Consider the following 22483-nt stretch of genomic DNA (forward strand, 5'->3'; position numbering starts at 1 on the left):
ACAAGAAAAATAGAAAGCGAGTCACTTAAATATCGACACATCTGTTCAGCTACAAAGCTCACTCAGCAATACAAACAACCACGAAACAAAGCGAAAGGACAACAAAAAGTTGCCAAACACAAAGGGACTAACATTCCAAAGATATGACCAACACAAGAAGCCTTCACAAGAAAACATTTTCTTCGGCTTTTCGCGATAGCAAAACACGCATCAAGAAACACAAGTTTGGTACAAGGAAACAAATTAGTTTCAATCGCGAAACTGACTGATGAATCGAAAACTGTAGTTTCTAACTTCCTCAAACTGCACAAGAAGAGATTAACTTTTGAATCCTAACAGTACCAGTTCAAGCTAAGGCACCACAGTAGATAATAAATACCAAAACATGCCATCACTCCAAAGTTTTATAATCTTCGAACTTGAAGTAAGAAAGAATCAAATATTAATCCACGTCGCCTCAACCAGCTAATTTTTCTTTTATATTTCATAAAACAGATACTGCCACAGTATTTAAAAGCAGAACTGCGGACCAGGCGTAGCTAAGTTGGCTAGCGCAGTGTGAGTCGACTCTTTCTGCACCCAAGTTCGAATCCTCTTTCCACAATTTAGATTAATTTAGAGTAAACAAAAGCAGAACATATTGCCGAGAAGATGAAATTAAACGGAACGATCATACAGGAAACAAAACATAATTCCAAATATAACCCGGAAGGGAAAACAATATATGGGGACAAATGGGCAAAACGGGAAGGTTGTGTATATTGTACCTGGATTGGAAAAGAACCAGAGGATGAAGGCGCAGAGGACGAGCAGGACAGGTATCAAGTGGATGGCGTTCTCTGCGGACCTGATGCGGCGTCGCTCTCTCTTTGCCACATGAGAGAGGGGATCGTATGTGGGGAGATGCAGATGCTCGTGCTGGTCGCCATCTGAGCCGTCGTCTGTGGTTGGTTTGAAGGTTGAAGATTGGGGTGAGGAGGAGTAGGTCAGAAGCAAGTCCTCCGAGGAGGAGACTCTGGAAGCACTTGTGGATCTCTGCATCTTTCGAGTTGTCTGAATCCTTCCTTGTGGTTGGAATGTTAAGATGGGGGTCAACCAAGAGACGGTAAAACTACTCAATTTGACCCAAAATTACCACTCAGGTTCATACTTAACGTCATGTTGCTTAAAATTCGTTTTGTCGTGGGGAAAAATAGCAGTTAATTTTGTTATAAAAAAATGCTTAATGTTTCGTTGTAATTTACTTTTCTTATAATTTAGATTTTTTTTTTTTGTCAAATTATAACTTAGACGTTGAAGTAGTTGAAATTTAACGTCATGTTGTAACATCTTTAACATGAAAATTGTGAGCCAAAAAGTAATTAGCAATGATTAGGTAATTGCAACAAGATGGTCACCTTATAACAACAACTAGAGGTGCAATTCGGACAGATTAGAAGGTCAACACACTTCGGCCTTGGGTTAGGTTCGAGTTTAATCAAGTTCGTGTTAGCTTGAGTTTAGGTTTAGCCCAAGAGCTCAACCCACAGGTTCCAATCTACAAAAACTTGTGAAGTTACCATAGACTTGTGAGTTAGTTCCACCCAGGGGTTACCATAGACATGGGAATTTTCAAATTCAAAACTTAATTACAAATGAAGAAAAATATTACTAAATAATAGTGCTAAATGACTTCGTTGGCACAAAGGTGCGAACTTTATAATAAATTACACTCTTTGCTTGCACAGAAAGAGGCATTCTGGAGGCAACGCCTTGGGGAAAACTGGTTACGTCTCGGTGATCAGAATACAAAATGTTTCCACCAAAAAGCAAACCGAAAAAGGTGTGCTAATTCCTTAATGGGATTATTTGATAATCAAGGGGTTTATCGGGAGGATAAAGCAGGAATGGAGTAGATAATGGTGAGCTACTTTATGAAATTGTTTGACTCGGAGGGTTCAACAAATGCTGATGAAAATTTACAGTACATCCAACCGAAGGTGACCGAAAGTATGAATGCGGATCTTATGAAGCCGTTTGAGGATGAGGAGATTAAATGTGCGCTCTTTCAGATGTATCCGACAAAGGCTCCCGGTTCGGATGGAATGTCTCTACCCAAAAACATTGGGATATTATTGGTCAGGATGTTTGTAACGGGAGTCCCAACACTTCTCTCGACGGGAAGAATGTTGAATAAGATCAATTACACCCACGTTACCCTTGTCCCGAAGAACAAATATCCATATGGCACAGTTGCGTCCGATCAATTTGTGCAATGTAATGTACAAAATTTGCTCAAAAGTTCTAACCACTAGACTCAAATGGGTCCTTCTGAAGACCATTTCGTCAAATCAGAGTGCTTTTGTACTGGGAAGATTGATTTCGGATAATAGTTTGGTAGCTTCGGAAATTGCCCACTATATGCATAAGAAAGCGTCGGGTAGGAATGGAGTGATGGCGTTGAAGCTGGACATCAGTAAAGTTGAATTAAACACGGTAAAATACAAAAATATATATATATGACAATATTTGGGAATTTCTTGTATATTCATTAATCTCCAAAGTTGAGTATATATAAGAGTTACAATTGGTATTACATATGCACTTCGTTAATGTGGGACAATAGACTACTATTTACACTTAAACTAATTAATATATAAATATATAACTCGCAACACTCCCCCTCAAGTTGGAGCAAAGATGTCATGCATTCCCAACTTGTCAAGCGAGTTGGAAAACACATTATTAGACATAGCTTTAGTAAGCACATCAGCAACTTGATCTTGAGATCCCACAAACAAAAAATTAATAATTCTAGCATCCAATTTTTACCTGATGAAATGTCGATCAATCTCCACATATTTTGTTCGATCATGTTGCACTAGATTATGAGCAATCTCAATAACAGCCTTGTTATCACAATGAAGTTTAATAGCATCCTTGGGTTTAAATCCAAGATCTCTCAACAATTTTTTCAACCACAACAACTTACATACACCATAAGACATACCACAAAACTCAGCTTCAGCACTTGACCTAGCCACCACTTTTTGTTTCTTGCTTCTTCAAGTAATTAGATGACCATCCACAAAAGTAACATATCTAGATGTAGATCACCGGTCCGTGATAGAACCAACCAAATCTGCATTTGTATACCCTTCTACATTCAAATGACCATTCTTGGAGAAAACCAAGCCTCTGCCAGGAGCCATCTTCAAGTACCTCAAAATACGGATTACTGCATCCATATGAGCTTCACTAGGTGAGTGCATAAACTAACTTACCACACTAACTGCATAAGCAATGTCAAGGCAGGTGTGAGACAAATAAATTATATCCCTACAAGCCTCTGATATCGTTCTTTATGAGTAGGAACTTGATTTGGAAATAAGCCTAAATGATAATTCTGCTCAATCGCAGTATCAACATGTTTTCAATCTAACATACATGTTTGAGTTAATAAATCAAGAACATACTTATGTTGAGATATAAAAATACCATGCTTGGATAGTGCAACCTCGATTCCAAGAAAATAGTTTAATTCACCCAATTATTTCATCTCAAATTCAGTAACTAGGTACTTTTGAAGGCGTTGTACCTCCTCCTGATCATCACCAGTCACTATCATGTCATCAACATAAATAATCAATATAGTTATCTTATCATTTTGTAGCTTTAGAAACAAAGTATGATCTAAATGACTCTAAAAATACACAAACTTCTTCATTGAACTTATAAACCTCCCAAACCACACTATAGGAGATTGTTTCAAACCATATAAAGCCTTTCACAATCTACACACAACACATTTTTTAGGAGATATACTTATTCTAGATGTGAGATCTATATAAACTTCCTCATTAAGATCACCATGAAGGAAATCATTTTTAACATCAAACTGCAATAAGGGCCAATCCTGGTTTGCTGCTAAGGACAGAAGAACACGAACAATATTAAGTTTGGCAACATGAGCAAAAGTCTCCTGATAGTCCACACCATAGGTTTAAGTATAACCTTTAGCAACTAATCTGACTTTATACCTGTCAATAGAACTATATGCATTATGCTTAATAGTGAACATCTATCTACATCCAACAGCTTTCTTTCCGTTTGTCAATGGAACCAAATTCCAAGTGGAATTCTTTTCCAAAGCTTCCATCTTAACATTCATGGCATTAACCCACTTAGGGTCAGATGTAACATCCCACATCGACCAATGGAAGGGGTGATGTGCCTTATATGTACATGCCCACCTCCTTTTGCACGAGGCTTTTTGAGAACTCACTAGCTTCGGGTTCCATCGGAATTCCGAAGTTTAGCAAGTTTGGACGAGAGCATTCCTAGGATGGGTGATCCATTAGGAAATTCTCGTGTGAGTTCCCAGAAACAAAACCGTGAGGGCGTGGCTGGGGCTCAAAGCAGACAATATCGTGCTACGGCGGAGTCGAGCCCGAGATGTGGTGGAGCCTGGGTCGGGGTGTGATAATTTGGTATCAGAGCCACTTTGTCGTGTGGTGCGAGTGTGCCAACGAGAACGTCGGGCCCCTAAGGGGGGTGGATTGTAACATCTCACATTGACCAACAGAAGAGGGTGATATGCCTTATATGTACATGCCTACCTCCTTTAGCACAAGGCCTTTTGAGAACTTACTGGCTTCGAGTTCCATCGGAACCGAAGTTAAGCGAGTTCGGGCGAGAGCATTTTTAAGATAGGTGACCCATTGGGAAGTTCTCATGTGAGATCCTAAAAACAAAACTGTGAAGGCGTGGCCGGGGCCCAAAACGGACAATATCGTGCTATGGCGAAGTCGAGCCGGGGATGTGGTGGAGCCCAGGTCGAGATGTGACATCAGACAAAGCATCCTGCAATTTTGTTGGAACCAATACACTAGATAGTTGACATATGGTTTGGACAAACGATGAGTAGACACATAGTTGTTGATAGGGTACTAGGCTTTAGCATGCATATCAAACTTATATTGTACATTAGGTTTTTCATGATTGACTCGTGGAGGCAACTGATAAGTAGAGGAATCATCATAATTTATCTCATGTATGTCACCATCTTGTACCAAACCATTAAAAGAATCATCATTGGACGAACCATCAACATGCAACTTGTTAGTCACACCAGTAGCATGCAACTAGTCATCAAGGGGCAATTCATTAGACATACCAACAATATGCAACTCGTTGGGCATATCCGACGGGTCGTCAGTAGAAATAGTCTTGGGAATGATAGTTGGCCGATCGCCATCTATAGCTGACTCAGGAATGATAGTTGACTGATTGCTATTTATAGCTGACTGGTTAGTATCACGTAGCATAACTGGTTTCATCCCCAAGTCTACCTATAACACATCATCCATATCATCTCTTCGAATCTGCACTTCACTCCCCCTGAAATGGAGAGTCGGAAAAAGGCTTCACAAAATACGGAACTTCCTCATGGAATATGACATCCATTGTAATATAAGTTTTTTGAGTAAGAGGATGATAACACGTATAGCCTTTCTGATTGTTAGCATATCCAATAAATACACATCAAAGAGCACATATATCAAGTTTACTCCGCTGATGAGAGTAGAAATGCACGTACGGCACACACGCAAACACCTTTGAAGGAAGTTTGGATACATAACATGTTTTTGTAGCACATCAAACAGTGTCTGAAAATCAAGAACCAAATGGTGTCTGAAAATCAAAAACCAAACAGTGTCTGAAAATCAAGAACCTTACTTGGAACATGATTTATCAAGTACAGAGCAGCCAAAACAGCATGCCCCCACAAATGATTAGGAACATATTTATCCAACATCAAAGAACGAGCAACCTCGATTATTTGATGATTCTTCTGTTCGGACACATCATTTGATGGGGTGTAAACGGAATAGTCGTCTGGTGAATAATACCATGATCACGGAAAAAACATGCCAAAGTGTGATTCACATATTCTCCTCCATTATCAGACCTGAAGACCTTAACTTTTGTCTGAAACTGAGTAGGCACAAAATTCTTAAAGAAGTAAAAGGACATCACTCTTATTCTTCATCAAGAACACCCAAGTTAATCGAGTACAATCATCAATAAAAGTAACAAACCAACAAAATCCATTAGAAGTAACCTTCACCGGACCCCACACATCAGAATGTATCAAATCAAATGACAAAATAGCTTTAGAATCACTTATGGGAAAGGAAGCATGATGACTCTTAGCCATGTCACATGTTTCACACTTGAACTCTGAATAACTACAAGTGCGAAACAAAGAAGGAAATAGATGCTTCATATAATTGAATGATGGATATCCCAAATGTCGATGCCACAACCAAACTTGATGTTTGTCATCCACTTTAGCACATAGAACTTGATGATTATTTGAACCTGAAACAACAGTATCCTCCATAGTCAAGATGTACAAACCCCCATTCTTTTACCACGACCAATTATATTCTGAGTTTTGAATGTCTTATAAATAACAATACATGGGGTAGAAGTGAGTGGAATAATATAAGGTATCAAGTAGTTTTCCTACTGACAAAAATTGCACTTAACATCAAGAACAAGTAAAGCATAGATGAGCGATATAAGGTCGGGGTGAGAGAGATAGTGCCTTCACCCTTCACAGAGGAAGATGCTCCATTTGCACTGATAATATACGGATCACGAACATAGTCACGTAACTTATCAAACACTCTAGGGTCACCAGTCACATGATCAGTGGCCCTAGTGTCAATTATCTATATATTTGTTCCACCGAAAAGCATAACAACATTATGATTATATTGAGCCATTTAGTTAAAACACGAACAATAAAGGCACAAAAAATACGCAGCGGAATTAAGACAATTTACTAATACACTGTAGCAATGTTCACGACACTGTTCACTTTTTTTTTTTTTGGCACAAAATTAAAGCACACAGGTCACCAAGAGCGAACTACTTTGATACCAAGTTGAATTAAACATGGTAAAATACTAAAAATATATATGACAATATTTGGGAATTTCTTGTATATTCATTAATCTCAAAAGCGGAGTATATATAGGAGTTACAATTTGTATTACATATGCACTTCGTCAATGTGGGACAAGAGACTACTATTTACACTTTAACTAATATATAAATATATAACTTGCAACAAGTAAAGCATATGATTGTATTTAGTGGAATTTTCTTCAGAAAATAATGGAGAAATTGGACTTCGCGGAAAGGTGGATTAATCTAGTGATAACATGTGTGTCTATTGTTTCATATTCTTTCAAATTAAATGGTGAGCTGGTGGGATATGTTTTTCCAAAACAGGGTATTAGGCAAGGAGATCCCCCTTCTCCGCTTCTATATGTTTTATGTGTGGAGGGGCTTTCAGGCCTGTTTGATGCTTGGGAAAATCAGAACCAAATTAGGGGGTGAAAGTATGCAAAGATGCCCTGTCCATGAACCATTATTGTTTGCTGATGATAGTTTCATTTTTGCTTTGAGTATAATACAAGAATGCTTACAGGTAAAGCAATTACTGAATATCTAGGAAGATGTCATGGGGCAAGCTATTAATTATTCGAAGAGTTGTGTAGCGTTTAGCGGTAACTTAACTGATTATGATGGCCAATTATTGGCAAATCGTCTAAATATGCCTCAGGTTCCTTTCCATGATTCTTATCTTCGCACGTAGTGTTTATGGGAAGATCGAAGAAGAATACGTTTGCTTACATCAAAGATGGACATTGGAAGAAACTAAATGGGTGAAAATGAAGCCTCCTGAGTAGTGCCAGAAAAGAGATTTTGATCAAAAGTGTTGCCCAAGCCGTTCCTATGTATATGATGCAATATATTCTGTTATCGAAAACATTCTGTGATGAGTTGAATCAAATGGTGGCACAATTTTGGTGGGGTAAGGAACAAGGGAAGCAACAGATACATTGGTTTCGCTAGGAAAATTTGTGTAAGCCGAAAGGAAAGGGTGGTCTTGGCTTCAAAAATATTTATACTGTCAATCTTGCTTTGCTTGCCAAACAAGGGTGGCGGTTAATGCGCCAACAATCTTCTTTGGCGTCCCGAAATTTCAAGGCTAAGTATTATCTGCAAACAGATTTCCTTTTGGCTCCGGTTAAAAAGAACTCGGCATATTGTTGGAGAAACATAGCAGAAGCCCATAAAATAATTAGAGCAGGAGCTAGGTGGAGAGTGGGGGATGGTGCAACCATTAAAGTGTGAGGTGATAGTTCGTTACCAAGGAAAAATTTCTTCAAGATGCTCAGTCCTATCTTGGTGGGAATGAATCAATTGAATAAGGTGAATAAATTGATTTCACTAGAGAGGGAGTTAGGTGGAATTTGGATCTTATACATTATTTTTGGAAGAAGTGAAAGTCCTAGGATGGGTACTAATTTAACCTAGAAATGTAACTAAATTTCAACTTAAAACTAAAGCAATTTAAGGTTTAAGTTAATCAGTAATGTAAACTAATCCCTACACAAATAGTCAAAATAAATATAAAGAGTACGCACATGATGTAGGATTTAACGAGGCAAAACCCACCACTGGGAAAATCCTTGGGCTACCAAGCCAGGAAGCACTAAGAAAGAAAGAATACATAAAGACTTACAAGAACTCATCAACTAGACAACCATACTAGTTGGCAGCTTTGTCTTCGCGCTTTGCTACTCGATCTTTCTTCAGTCTTCGAGTTGAAGTGGCACGACACTAACACGATCGTCAATCACCTTTTCCTCGAACTTTGCAAGATACTAACTCGATCATGCATAATGTTTATATGATGAAGTGTTTGGTTGAAAAATCAATCAATTACGAAAATCACAAGGCACATTTTCATAATTGACATTCAATAAAAAACCAAATGAAAATCAGCATGAAAATAATATTTTCTCTTTAAAAACACATGTTATTGAAACCGTAAGATGGCAGCAACATAAAAATAATTTTTCTTTGACAAAAACACGCTGCTGCCTTTTGTTACCTTTTTTTCGAAGAACAAAAATTTCATGCATATACGGCTTACGCAAAACCAATTTCAAACATTCCTTATAAACCCTCAAGGCACGGGAACCAATTTGGAACTGATAAGATTTTATAACTAATAATAGGTTTTAGGTAAATGACAATCCTTTTAAAACCACAAATCCTAGATACACACGGCAACAACTTATTTTTTAAAACAATGACAACCATGCAATCCATTTAGTTGGATAACTCTCATCAATATGCAATCAGATAAGTCTTTTGAAAATACAATCAAATTATCTTGAAAGTAGTTTTAATAAAAGACCTATCTCAAATACAATATCATGAGATATAGATGAATGTAATTGGATGCATGCATGCAAACATACCTGAATGTGTATCTTGTTCACGTAACATCTTCTCATCAAAAGAGTAAGAGACCTCCCTAGACTTAAACAATTACAATTGAGAATATATAACAAGTCTAAGCTATTACAGACTCATGCATTTTGTCAAGAATTGCCAATATTGCACTAACAAAAAGCTCTTTTGATTCAAAGCATACCCATTAGTATGTTGCAACCGCAAGATCGCTTGATTTGGAATGCGGAACCGAATGGGAATTTCACAATTTCCATAGAAGTTAAATTCTTATGGAAAGCTTTGTGGAGGGCTCGGGTACCAGAGAAAGTGAAGATTTGTGTTTGACGGATTTGCTAGAATGCACTACCAACTCGGGATCATTTAAGAAAGAAGAAAGTCACATAGGAGCATGTATGAGACGAATAGAGGAGCGTTGGTGGGGTTAGGGTGGTGATCTGGGACAATAAAGGTGCATTTATGGCAACCTTGTCGACTAGGCATGATGCCATCTCTTCCCCACTACTGGCTGAACTTATGGCAGACAAAGATGCAACAGATTTGGTCATAGTCAGACAGGAAAACCTATAAGCCACTATTTTTTAGGGTGATGCGCTACTTGTCATAGCAACCCTCAAACATGATGGTTAGGATGATTTTTCGTCGTTTGTAAATATATTACATGACACCAGAATGATGATTAAATCGTTGCCCTGGTGGAGGATTGAACTCAGGAAACGAATAAAGTCTCGCACAGGTTAGCACAAATGAGTTTGAATTGTGTAAATCCTATTCTTTGGTTTGAAGAACCTCCTGATGTAATTTTGGACCTTCTCTTTAAAGATAGTAACTCTTAAGGGATCGTTTGGAAATACTTTTAAAATGACTAAAAACGCTTTTAGAGAAAATATTTTTGGGTTCCAAAAGCACTTAAAGTGCTTTTCCAGGATTTATTTGCATCTTTACTAAAAATTGGTTCTAAAAACATTTTATCAAAAACGCTTTCAATCATTTTAAAAGTACATCCAAACACGCTCTAATTTTTTTGGTGTGGGGCACTCTTTTTTCCTTAGACTAGGTTGAAATCTCTGGTAAGATTTTTATCAAGGCCTTTTGTATGCACCCTATCCTCATCGATTTGTACATATTTATCCAATTAATGATTATCGTACCAATTGCTCAAAAATAGTGCTAAATCACAACCAATACTACTCATTTGTGTAACATCACCACGTTATTTATTTCTTTTTGGTTGAGGTTGAGGTCAACATGAACACGAAACACACGCATTCCTTGTATGGACGCTTTCCCCAAATGCTTTTAGGCTTTAAGCAATTATCACTTGGGAATTAAGATTTGTGGTTTGCCATTTCTATATGAAATCTCAATAGCACGTTCATAGCGTGTGAACCTCAATTTTGTTTGCAACACGAAATGACTCAAACACCCCCGTTTCTTGTGTTTAATTATTTCATGCACATTTCATAACTTTCTAAAATTAGATAGGAAAACATGTATTAAAATTTAGTAGAAAGTTATGAAATCATAAACACAAGTTTGCGCATTGGAGAGGATTGGATATGTACAAATAAAATTGCAATGTACTAACGATTTATAAATTTCATAAGGCATATTTTTTTTTTTCGGATCAATTGAGATTCTCATAAAAACCGTATATAAAGATAAATAAATGAACACAATGCAACATTACACAGCAAGCTCCCTTACGAGTCGCATCACTGATCTAGCCACAAGGGCGCTAAAAGAAAGGTAAGTAGAGTTAAGCTATGCCTAACCTTGATTTACATTCCTCGATGGACATGGCAGCTCATCATTTGGCAAAACCAAAATCCAGAGAGGGAGAAGGCTTCGAGGCCCACCGTTGACAACACAGCCTCTCAATACCCAGACTAGCAGCTTCATGTGCTACTTTGTTTGCTTATCTACGAATCCAGTTCCACCGAACTTTGGAATCCCTTTCAATCATGATGTTTCGCAGACCATGGCTTTAGCTAATATCAGTCCTGCAAGTGCAAGTGCAAGTGTGCCTCTGCCTTAGTTTCCTCGACAGACAATCTCGAATGACACAGCCAAGCCAGCCTTGCACGATGATTTTCATGCGCCATCTATATTTATTTTAACAAAAGAACGGGACATTCGCCTTAGCGTATTTATTACATCGGGTCCTTCTTTAAAAAAACATTGCACATTTCCTTCCCTGTCTCTCAACAATAACACCCACCATGTTAATTAATACAGGTTGGATGTGTACAATTAAAATTGAAATGAACTCAAACCTTTATACGATGTAATTTGAGAGCCATCATCGCTTTTATTGAAGTTAGGACACTAATTGACCCAAAAAAAAATAGAAGTTAGGACACTAATTATTGTTTCATGAAAAACAATCATTAAAATGATAAAGCCACGAAACACATTTTTCATGGTGTCATACGACTATTATGTTAAAGCCATCATTAAAAAGCAGAAAAAATGGTAGCATGATATTTAGATTTTGGCTCAACTACAAGTTACAATTTTGATTATTAAATTAAACATGTGTGAGTTTCAAATAAAAACGAGATGAAAATTTAAAAAAAACAAATATAAGATAGAAATTATTCGATGTGATTAATACGGTGCTTCTTTGAGCTCAAAACCTCATCTTTTCCAACTAAAATCTATCGTCTACAAATGTGTCAAGGCCATCATGATTTCAAATGAGAAAGAGAAGCCAAGGTCTAAACGATTTGGCATGGGGCTCCTAAGGAGCTAGGGACCACTTGGGTCCTTATTATTGGCTCCGCCAATGTACATAAAAGAATCTAAAATTTCTAACCGACAGAACCCTAAAATTGATAGACAACTGTACCTTGGAATGAGCAAAAAATAGATGGGCAAGAAATTGAATAGAGGAAACGCTAAATCCCTAATTTTTTTCTTACAAATATTTTAGAATAATGTTAAAGAGATCAAATTTCTAAATTAAATTTATAAATTAAATAATGTGGATGTTGATAATTGAATTATTAATTAAATTTTGATTAAACGACACTTAATTAATAATTCAATCATCAGAAACTACATAATTTGATTTACACAATTTGATTTAAAATTTTGATTTTCCTACCATTATTCAAAATAAAGAAGATTACACGTGGCGGAATCAGGTCCCTGTTACTACGTCACAGGCACGAGACACAAAATTCCGACATTATAGGTGCCCCTTTATAATACTATACAGACACGATACGCACCAAAAGGCAACATCGTCTCGTTTCTTCGTTCACTCCCTCCCTCCCTCCTCCTCGGTTTCTCCTTCTTCACAATCCTCTGCGTCTTCCTCTTCCACTTCCCTTCTCTCTATCCGTCTCTCCGGCGAAGATCTCAGGCATCGCGGCAACTGCTCGCTGGGACTAGAATTTCTCCCCAATTTCTCCGACTCGTTCTAAGTCCCAGCCATGAATCCCGAATAGTGAGTTCAATCCCACGATTCTTCTAATTTGTTTTTTAAATTTTGTATTTTAATTTTATGTTAAAGATCGAATTCGATTTTGTATGCGATGATTTTAGAACCTCAATTTTATTGGAAAGTTTAGTTTAATTTAATTTTCTGAATTTTATTCTGCATAATTGAGGGTTTTGGAGTGTAGATCCAGACAACGGGTGATCAGATCCGTTGAAATTTTCTGTTAGATTCGTAATTCATGTAAAATTGTGGGGTCGAGTTGCTGTTCTTGATAATTTTGATTGTTGTATACAGTTTAGGGATTGTGAATTGTGAATTGTGATGAGTAACTTGAGTTTTGAATTGTGTGCAGTGACTATTTGTTTAAGCTTTTGCTAATTGGAGATTCCGGTGTCGGCAAGTCATGTCTACTTCTGCGGTTTGCTGTAAGTTGTAGTCGATTAGTCATCGAATTTCTTAATTTTCTTTCGGTCGTTGCGATTTGCTTTACGGTGATTGAGATTTTTGCCTTCTGATTGATGTATTTCATTTTTTTCGCAAACCAGGATGATTCATACTTGGATAGCTACATCAGCACAATTGGAGTTGACTTTGTAAGAATTTATTGAGTTTTACTACACTGATTTCTTTGTTTCCACTCTCGCTAATCGCTGTGTTATCTATTGTGTTGTTTAGAAAATTCGCACTGTGGAGCAGGATGGGAAGACTATCAAACTTCAAATTGTAAGGTTTTATGGTGTTATTGTTTAATGCGCCACATACTGAGATTTGTTCTGTCGAAGTTATCTATCATGATGAAGTTGGTATCTTGTTTGGATATTTTCAAATGAAACTGTAGTTATGTTAAGTTTAACAAGTTATGTGAACAATGTCTCATCTCGCCTTTTCTGTGGTCAATTTTTAATTGCTTGTTCTTTTGGGGTGTGCAGTGGGATACTGCTGGCCAAGAACGATTTAGGACAATCACTAGCAGCTACTACCGTGGTGCTCATGGTATCATTGTAAGTGTGTGGTTGCCTCATAATTTGTTATTTTTTCTTCTTTGCTGGTTATGTAAGATGGATATTGGTCGTATGCTGTTGGGTTTCTTGCAGGTTGTTTATGATGTCACAGACCAAGAGAGCTTCAACAACGTTAAGCAATGGCTGAATGAAATCGACCGATATGCAAGTGAAAACGTGAACAAACTTCTAGTTGGAAACAAGTGCGATCTTACAGCAAATAAAGTTGTGTCCTATGAGACAGCCAAGGTAAATATTGACGAGGAGATTCTAAGTTTTACGTATTGTATACTGTTGCTGGTTCTTTTACCCATTCTTGGAGATGCGAAGTACAATGATTTTTTTTTCTTTTTCTTCTGTTTCCTTTCTCTAGGCATTTGCAGATGAAATTGGAATCCCATTCATGGAAACAAGTGCTAAGAATTCCACTAATGTTGAGCAGGCCTTCATGGCTATGGCTGCTGAGATCAAGAACAGGTACTTATATGCATTTTTTTTTGTCGTCTTTGTATAGCTCAGCAGGAACCTGTCTTCTCATAATTTTGCTCATTTAGCAACTATGCTTGTAAAATTTGAGTCTGCAATAGTTATGATTACGTGGTTCTAGCCCGCCTGACTTCTAAACATTTTACCTGCAGGATGGCAAGCCAACCGATGAACAACGCCAGGCCTCCAACAGTGCAGATTAGGGGACAGCCTGTGAACCAAAAGTCTGGTTGCTGCTCTTCTTAGAGAGGGGGGGGGGGGGGGGGGGGGGGGAGGAATATAATTGGTGGGGTGGGGGAATGATGAGTATCCAGTGTTCCTCGTGGCATGTAAAACTAGTTGTTTCATCTTAACGTTATGATATGAAGATGATTATTCGTCGTGATTCTCTTCTTGTCAGTTGTCAGCACTTTGTTAAAGCTTCCATTCTTTTCAATGTATTTGTTTTCGAAAACTTTGTACAAATTAGGAATATTGGTGAATAGAAGTATTTGCCTTGTTCTGTTCCCCTAAATGTGAAAGATGCATTATTTATTTTCCATTATTTCAGCAACTGCATTGCGATCGATATGAGTTTAGTACGGCATGGATTATATCTCCCTTTTTGACAAATATTGTCCTCCAGTGCCAACTGTAATGACTCAACAAACCTCTTCCGTCCATGTTCGATCGAATACCAACTAGAATACTAACTAGTTTTTTGTCTAGTGGTATCTCTCTTCAGTCAGCTTGATTTTTGGTCTAGTGGTATCTCTCTTCAGTCGTTAGGTTGTAGGGTTTAAACCACTTCCTCATTAAATAAAAAGAAAATGAAAAGAGAGAATATATTCTTGTGAATTTAATCTGCACTCTCATTCTACAGAACAAAGAAGGTTGGCATGGAGTTCGTAGGTCTCAGAAAATCCTTCCTAAGCTTGTGCGAGTCACAAAACTTCAAACGGCAGTGTAAGCTCGGACGGTGTCATCTGGGGTGTCGGATTCAGAAAGGACTCCGAGCAGAGGTCGCAAGACAGTCTATTACGTGTAGATGTGTGGAGTTTTGCCTGAAGTATGTGTAGTGATTTCGTTGAGCAGATTGCTATGACCCTCATTATCCCTTTGAGACATCCATGGGAGTACTGCTTTGCTTGCCCACCAAGCACCGCTGGTCAACTGGAACACTGCAGGGAAAACTAGCATTGGAGCCTACCGATTTTTGCACCTTTACCAGTAATCTCCACAAGAACAAACCCCATTTCTGAAATGATGAAACCTTGTGGTATCTCTAACTATTATTTCCCTTTTTTCAATTGCTGATACATACTTGGTGGCACGATGGCAATCCCCGCATATTCTCAAGTTTTTGAAGATGCGAATAGGGCTTCCCAACGGCACTTTTATAAGCCCGAATGCAATTGCTAGTTTTTCGCTGTGCCATAACAGAAGTTGCTGTTTCTGCTCTTCCCCGACATCATGTAATGCAAATTCAAGATCTGGAACATAGCCTGCCAACTTCATTTTGCGATCGAGCTCAAATAGTTTTTCGTGTATAGATGGCAACTCTGGATGTGCTCTATCACCTGATCTGAACTCATGCACTACACTCTGCACCTCAATCCAACTATACCCAGGTGTCTTCACTACCCTATTTTCTTTCATCAATCGCCTGACCTTCGCAACATGGTCCCATCTGTTTGTTGCAGCATAAACATTAGCAAGTTGAACATATGCAGCTGCACTCGCTGGATCAAGATCGAGCAATTTCTTGGCAGCAAACTCAGCTAGCTCTAAGTTCTTGTGGATCCGACAAGCACCCAAAAGAGTTCCAAAAATGGCAGAATGTGGTTCAAATGGCATTTTCTTAATCAGATCCACAGCTTCAACTAGCCTACCAGCTCGACCAAGAAGGTCTACCATACACGTATAGTGGTCTGGCTTTGCTTCAACTCCGTAATCCCTTGCCATTGAATCAAAATACCGAACCCCAAGATCCACTAATCCTGCATGGTTGCAAGCCATTAACACAGCAACAAACGTTATCCAATCTGGCTCTTTTCCCTCATTCCTCATCTGATCAAACAACTGCAGAGCTTTAAGACCTGCTCCATGCTGAGCATAACCAGCAACCATTGCATTCCAAGTAACAACGTCCTTTCGTTCCATGTCAATGAACAATTTCCAAGCATCCTCCAAATTACCACACTTACAATACATGCTAACCAAAGAGGTCCCTGCAGTTGTATCATTATATAACTGAAATTTATAAACCAGCTGATGCACTTGCTTACCCATCTTCAATGCTGATAGGTTACTGCAACCCAGTAGAACACTACTCAAACTTGACGGGTTTGGCCTAACCCCATCTCCGATCATTGACCTAAAAATTTTCAAACCCTCTTCAGCTCGACAATTTTCAACATAACCTGATATCATAGCATTCCAAGATACTAAATTTTTCACTGGCATATCTCTAAACAATTTCTCGGCCAATTCAATCTTCCCAAACTTCATATACCCTGTAACCATAGCAGTCCACGCCACAACACTCTTAACCGGTGCCACCTCAAACAACTCCACAGCCATGTCCAAATCCCCACATTTCACATACCCCGAAATCATTGCACTCCACGAGACACTGTTCTTCTCTGGCATCACCGAAAACAGCTCACGAGCTTCCCTCATCTTCCCGTTTTCAGCAAAACCCGACATCATAGTATTCCAGGACGCCGTGTCCTTAACCGGCATCTTATGAAAGAATTTCAAAGCAGCATCAACATCCAAATTGTGCAAATGACAAGCCAACATAATATTATACGAACAAGAGTCTGGTGCAGGACATTTCTCGAACACCTCACAGGCTTCTTTCATTTTCCCCGGTGTTTTCGCATACCCGGATAAAATCGAATTCCAAGTAACTGTCGTCCTTACCGTCATCTTCTCGAACACCCCAAGAGCAGAATCTAAATCTCCAGCTCGAATGTAGCTGGTGATCATCTTATTTGACTTAATGACATCACCAAACTCACGTTGATCAAACGGTTTAGATTGATTGCAGAAACTGTTACTGGTTGACGCCAAGTGGGTTTGTTGTGGTGGGCAGGAGGGGAAGTTGGCGGGAAGAGCTTCTTTGTTTGGATTGGAATGAGGGTTTTGGATTGTGAAGGTGGAGAGCGGGCCGGTTTGGTGTTTGGTTGGTGGGAAAATTTTGCACACCAACCACGGTTGTGGTTTTGTGTTTCTAAGATTTGCCATGGTTGGCAACTTTGCAGTGAGAAAACAAAAGGATTGAGTTTACAACTCTTACTCAAAGATTAAGGTCCGATTGATGCAACGATTGTTTATACTTCGCCGGATCTTGAAAATCAAAACGGAAAAACGATTTTTCCGTTGCCGGGACTTGAACCCGGGTCTTTCGGGTGAGAGCCGAATATCCTGACCAACTAGACTACAACGGACTTGTTGTGCATACAACACCCCATCTTGTATTCGGAGACTGACCTGGTGGGTACCCTGCGCCCCATGTTTAACCACAACAAAAAAATTTTATCCTACTAAGTAGAGTGGGCTGCATGAATTCTGAAACGCTATTGCACTCCGTTTGTGTCAAATCTTCTATTAGCTCCCCGTTTGTGTCAAATCTTCTATTAGCTCCAAGTACTTCTGAAACGCTATTGCACTCCGTTTGTGTCAAATCTTCTATTAGCTCCCCGTACTTCATGCATTTTTTCACTTTCCAAGTCTTCCTAGACCTTCCTCTACCATTTTTCCCATGAGCCTCTTTCTCATAAATTGCATATTCTAACCGAACCATCTATAAGTCTTTGTTTGACATTTGTGGTTTAACCATGGTTAACAAATTAAAAATAAATTATAAAAATGAGAGAAGAATACTTGGACATTCTTGTAATGGTTTGAAACTGATGTTAAAATTATTTTGATTTCTCACAACCACTTTATTTACTAAAGCATAGGTAGTAAAATTGTTCTAATAATGACTTCTCCTACGTTTTTAATACATTTAATCGAAAAATACGTAGATCCCCTTTACACTTTGTAGTCCAATATTTCAAAAATCATAAATTATATTGATCGAGGAGGAATGGTCGATTACATTCTCATTCATTCTTTTGTTTTGTTTTGTTTTTTACTTGCACGACTTGTGACTATCTCCAAAGTGTGTAAGCATGTCATTACTCTATATAGAACATACTATAACAATATCCTATTTATGAATTGTAATGCGAATCCAATTTAAAAAAGCAATGCTGGATAAACTAACTTTTTAGACCAAATTTGTAAAGCATACGGTGTGTCATTAATAGAAAATAAGCACGTTAATCAACACTTAAGTGATAATTCAATTATCTACAATCAAGTCATGATTTACAAAATATTATCTAAAGGTTGACTCAAAAACAGAAGTTGACTGAAATGGTAAAAACGTTTTGGTTAGATTAGGCACTTGAGTTTGATTGCAATGAGTTTTATCCTTTAATTATTCTCTCTCAAGTAATTGATCATGTATTGAACTCATCAATAGCATTCACGCTCATCGTTTTAAAAACTCAAATTTTCCCACCAACTACAGGAGTTTGATTTTATAAAATTAGAATCAAACTCAATTTTCCGAGTCATTGCGGAAGGCCTAAGAGTTTGTTTCTTACAGGAACTTATGACACCACAAGAGAATTGGTAAGACGGATTATGCGTCACCACATCATTTTACCTAGCGAGACACTATGTGGGCTAATACCAGCCCCACATCAACCGATAGAGTCCCAATCGACGGGTAAACAAGCTAACTGTTTCTCAAATAGTCCGTTGCAGATTACTTATACCGCTCTCTCCCTCTCATAGCGTAACTCAGAACACGATATGAGAGATCAAGAGAGCGTATAAGACCGTGCGTTAATCTCATCGGACTATTAGAGAATAGAGAGAACAGAATAATTAGCACAACCATTTGAAGCAAGAAAGATTTAAAGTAAAGCATGAAGAAACAGACTCGGTTCTTAACCTATTCCAACTCAAAACTGATGCATGACGACTAGTCTGCCACTCAAAAAAGTGCATAGATAATTAAAATAGTTCTTAATATTCTCCTGTGAGTAGTCTGCCACTCTAATGGTATCACATAAACACCCAAATGCATTCAAAGCATAGAGCTGGAAGAACCAGGAACCTCTCACTTCCCACCGAGGGAGGGGAACTGCCCGGGATCCTCAATGGAAGGAGCTGCCACATTGCTCGAATAACCTCCAGGTCCTCCACTGTATCCACCTCTTGGCCCACGACCACGGCCTCGACCGCGACCACCATAGTACCTCTCACCCTCAGTGGCCTTCAGAAACTGATTAATGCTAACAGACTGCACACAAATATGGATAACAGTCAGTCATCTGATCATTTCAACAATTGGAAACCAACACTATCCTCCAAGTTTAACCCTGATGTACCCGTTTTGATAACCAACGGTAACTAAGCACTAAAAGTTTCGGGTACAGGACAACTAATGTCCAAATTCTCAACAAAAAATATCTGGTAACATAGCTATGAAAGGAATAATCACTCGAGAAACAGAATAGAACCACAGAATTAAAAAACCAATCAGGAATAAAACGAAAAGGCAACCTTCTTGGCTCTCTCTTCTTTCTCAGCAGCCTCCTTGCGCTTATCCTTCTCAGAACCCTGATAAACAATAGCAAAGTAAATATGATAGCCATATCGCATAAAAGAGTAGTATATCTAGGGTATCCATCACCTACCAGCTTGATAAAGATTTCATTATTTTCCTTCTTGTTTGAAAGCAGCTGCATGGCCTTCAAGTCTTTGTCTACATCAACCTTTCTTTCCTCAGTCTTCAATGCAAGCAGAGCCTTCCTCTTCTCTTCACGCACCTTCTCGTACTCTTCCAATGTCATTTCCTACAACAATGTGAAACAGTGTAAGAGTTTAATACAAGGATACGATCAGAAAATCCAATTGCAGCCGTTATATCTATGGTATCCAGAAAAGTAACATCAACAATGTGAAAAAATATAATTTACCTTCTCCTCCTCAGGCTCCTTCTCTTCCGTCTCATTCACAGTGCTATCCTTATTGGCATCTGCAGTCTCATTCTCACCCGACTGCTTCTCAGTACCAACATTCTTCTCAGTTTCAGTGCCAGGCTCCTCAATCTCCCTAATATATAGCAAAAATGTGTACGCAAAAGTAAGGTACATACCAAACAAATGTGAAACAATTTGTTTCGTTAAGTTCTAGTTTGAAATTCATCTTGAAATCAGAATATAAATACTTACGGAGCAATGTCATCAGAGGGTGTTCCCCAATTCCCCCGTCCAGACCCTTCACGCTTAATATCACTCCTGATATTAAAAATATATTCAATATCAAAATGAAGAAAGCGGGAAGATCCACATGTGAAAAGTTAAATATATACAGAACTGATTGTAAAATACTAACCCACGTCCTGTACCACTGTGACGATCAAAAACCCTCCGAGGGCGTTCCCCTTCACCATCCTCACCATTCTTGTAACCACCACGACGCCCACCACGGAAGGAGCCACGAGGAGCACCATAGCCACCACGTCTTTCAGAGGCTTTCCCATCTCCCTCTTCAGATGGTCTGTAGCCACCAGAAGAACCATTGGTGTTCTCATTGCTGATTGGATCTCGATTAAATCCACCACCACCACCACCTCCTCCACCACGCCCACGACTGAACCCACGTCCACCGCCACTACCACGGCCACCTCCACCTCCACGGCCACCTTCATACTTTCCCTCCCTCACTGCATATGTTACACACGGTTATTTGATATGCATAATAATTAAAACATTATATGCATAAAATATAACCATACATATGTGATTCAAGAGAGGACCACAAAAAATCTTTCCAGTATCTCGACAAAAAGCACATGTTATTGAGCAGAAAAACTTCACTACCAATGTGGAATAAAATATTAATGAAACCTCTGCTAAACCAACATAAATTCGACAGTTTATTTTTAAATTTGAGCCACATGAACTATAAGAATAAGGGCTTACCATCTCAAAGTACTTAAAAACAAAATATTTTCCGTTAACTGGCATCCCCTGACTGTACCTCTTAATAAGATAATAATCAATCAGATGTCAAGTATAAAAACTGGGACATTAAAAGCACGATCGTGCCACGATTCATTAGATTTCAATTTACCAGTTCTAATGGTTCAATCTCAATTTGGAGATGGAAATTTTACCACAATAAAAATCCAACAGAGTCTTTGTTAATTACCCTAGAAAACCAAACACTATGAACATCCATTGCCACACATACAGAAAACTCAACACCCCATCTCATCAGATATGTACAATATCAATGAAGAATCCCCAAAATATCAATAACTTATCAAAACAACCACTTTCAACTTCAACAGAAAAAAAACATAACAAATAAACAAACAAAAAAAAATCATTTTCTCGATGGAATCCAACAAGTGAGAATAGGATAACAACTAGATTCAAACGCAAATTTTAATCTCCATTTTCAAGCAAACCCAACATTGTTTTCAGCAAACAAAACCCAGAAATGAAGTTAAGCAGCAAAGAAATGAATAGAAAAGAGACCAGATTGTGCAGGGGGGAGTGGCTTGGAGGGAAGCTTAGCAGGCTGAGCAGGCTGGGTCTGCTGGGGTTTCTTGGGCTGCGCCGCCGGCAGCTTCTGCTGCTGAGCAGCGAGAAGTTGACTTGGGTCCTCATTGTCGTCATCCCCCAAGAGATCGAAAGGGTTCGCGGTTGCCATTTCTGCAGCTCCGAAAAGTCCGATTCAATACCCTACAAAATTCCCACCGACTTTGAAAAGCAACCACGAAACCCTTCACTGATTATTCGAATCCATGAATCGGAGATTGGCTGCTGGGGATTTTAGGGTTTAGAGTTTGCTGTTTGGGAGCAAAGAAAGTTGGAGTGAAAATTTGCTGCTGCTGGTGGCGTTGTGGCTGCTGAAAACCCAAACCGATGCGGCACAGAGAAATACAAGTGACAAAACCTGATCTTAAAAACCCTAATGAATATTACTAGTCTGCGGCCGGGTTTATGTTAAGCTTTCGGTGTACTGTGCATATCTTGATGGGTAAGTTGTGTTGCTGGGGTGCTTGGACCAATTGGACGTGAAGAAAAGGGCCCAGTGACCAACTTCCACTTTCTCTATCATTGTGAACTTTCAAGGATGTATTTATTTATTTTTTATTTTTATTTTT

The 22483-nt window shown here is 38.6% G+C and overlaps 3 protein-coding genes and 1 non-coding gene across 4 annotated transcripts; 1 reads left to right on the plus strand and 3 right to left on the minus strand.

Moving 5' to 3' along the window:
• The first annotated feature begins 12615 nt into the window (after positions 1–12615).
• On the plus strand, positions 12616–14797 carry LOC137710502 (ras-related protein RABD2c). Its single transcript, XM_068449543.1, has 8 exons — positions 12616–12775; positions 13122–13194; positions 13315–13362; positions 13445–13492; positions 13699–13770; positions 13864–14019; positions 14144–14247; positions 14409–14797. Exons 1-8 carry the CDS (start codon positions 12762–12764, stop codon positions 14500–14502), a joined length of 609 nt encoding a protein of 202 aa, XP_068305644.1. The 5' UTR covers positions 12616–12761; the 3' UTR covers positions 14503–14797.
• A 536-nt stretch (positions 14798–15333) lies between these two features.
• Positions 15334–17580, minus strand: LOC137710501 (pentatricopeptide repeat-containing protein At4g16835, mitochondrial). The gene has a single exon (XM_068449542.1). The coding sequence runs from the start codon at positions 17485–17487 to the stop codon at positions 15460–15462; it is 2028 nt and encodes a 675-aa protein (XP_068305643.1). The 5' UTR covers positions 17488–17580; the 3' UTR covers positions 15334–15459.
• A 37-nt stretch (positions 17581–17617) lies between these two features.
• On the minus strand, positions 17618–17690 carry TRNAE-CUC (transfer RNA glutamic acid (anticodon CUC)). The gene has a single exon. It is a non-coding gene; the product is annotated as a tRNA-Glu (tRNA).
• Positions 17691–19288: 1598 nt separating this feature from the next.
• LOC137710298 (RGG repeats nuclear RNA binding protein A-like) lies at positions 19289–22168 on the minus strand. The gene is made up of 7 exons (XM_068449230.1): positions 21852–22168; positions 20701–21031; positions 20538–20603; positions 20283–20418; positions 20001–20159; positions 19867–19923; positions 19289–19603 (listed from the first exon to the last, which is right to left on the minus strand). Exons 1-7 carry the CDS (start codon positions 22024–22026, stop codon positions 19421–19423), a joined length of 1107 nt encoding a protein of 368 aa, XP_068305331.1. The 5' UTR covers positions 22027–22168; the 3' UTR covers positions 19289–19420.
• Between the last annotated feature and the right edge of the window lie 315 nt (positions 22169–22483).

Source organism: Pyrus communis, chromosome 12, assembly GCF_963583255.1.
Source record: "Pyrus communis chromosome 12, drPyrComm1.1, whole genome shotgun sequence".
Classification (NCBI taxonomy): domain Eukaryota; kingdom Viridiplantae; phylum Streptophyta; class Magnoliopsida; order Rosales; family Rosaceae; genus Pyrus; species Pyrus communis.

Coding starts and splice junctions, on each gene's coding strand:
- LOC137710502 (XM_068449543.1), top strand. Junction 13,363..13,444: donor GCACAATTGGAGTTGACTTT/GTAAGAATTTAT, acceptor TGTGTTGTTTAG/AAAATTCGCACTGTGGAGCA. Junction 13,771..13,863: donor GTGGTGCTCATGGTATCATT/GTAAGTGTGTGG, acceptor GGTTTCTTGCAG/GTTGTTTATGATGTCACAGA.
- LOC137710501 (XM_068449542.1), bottom strand. CDS start 17,487: ATGGCAAATCTTAGAAACACAAAACCACAACCGTGGTTGGTGTGCAAA.
- LOC137710298 (XM_068449230.1), bottom strand. CDS start 22,026: ATGGCAACCGCGAACCCTTTCGATCTCTTGGGGGATGACGACAATGAG. Junction 20,604..20,700: donor CACAGTGGTACAGGACGTGG/GTTAGTATTTTA, acceptor TTTTAATATCAG/GAGTGATATTAAGCGTGAAG. Junction 20,160..20,282: donor AGGAGCCTGAGGAGGAGAAG/GTAAATTATATT, acceptor ACATTGTTGTAG/GAAATGACATTGGAAGAGTA.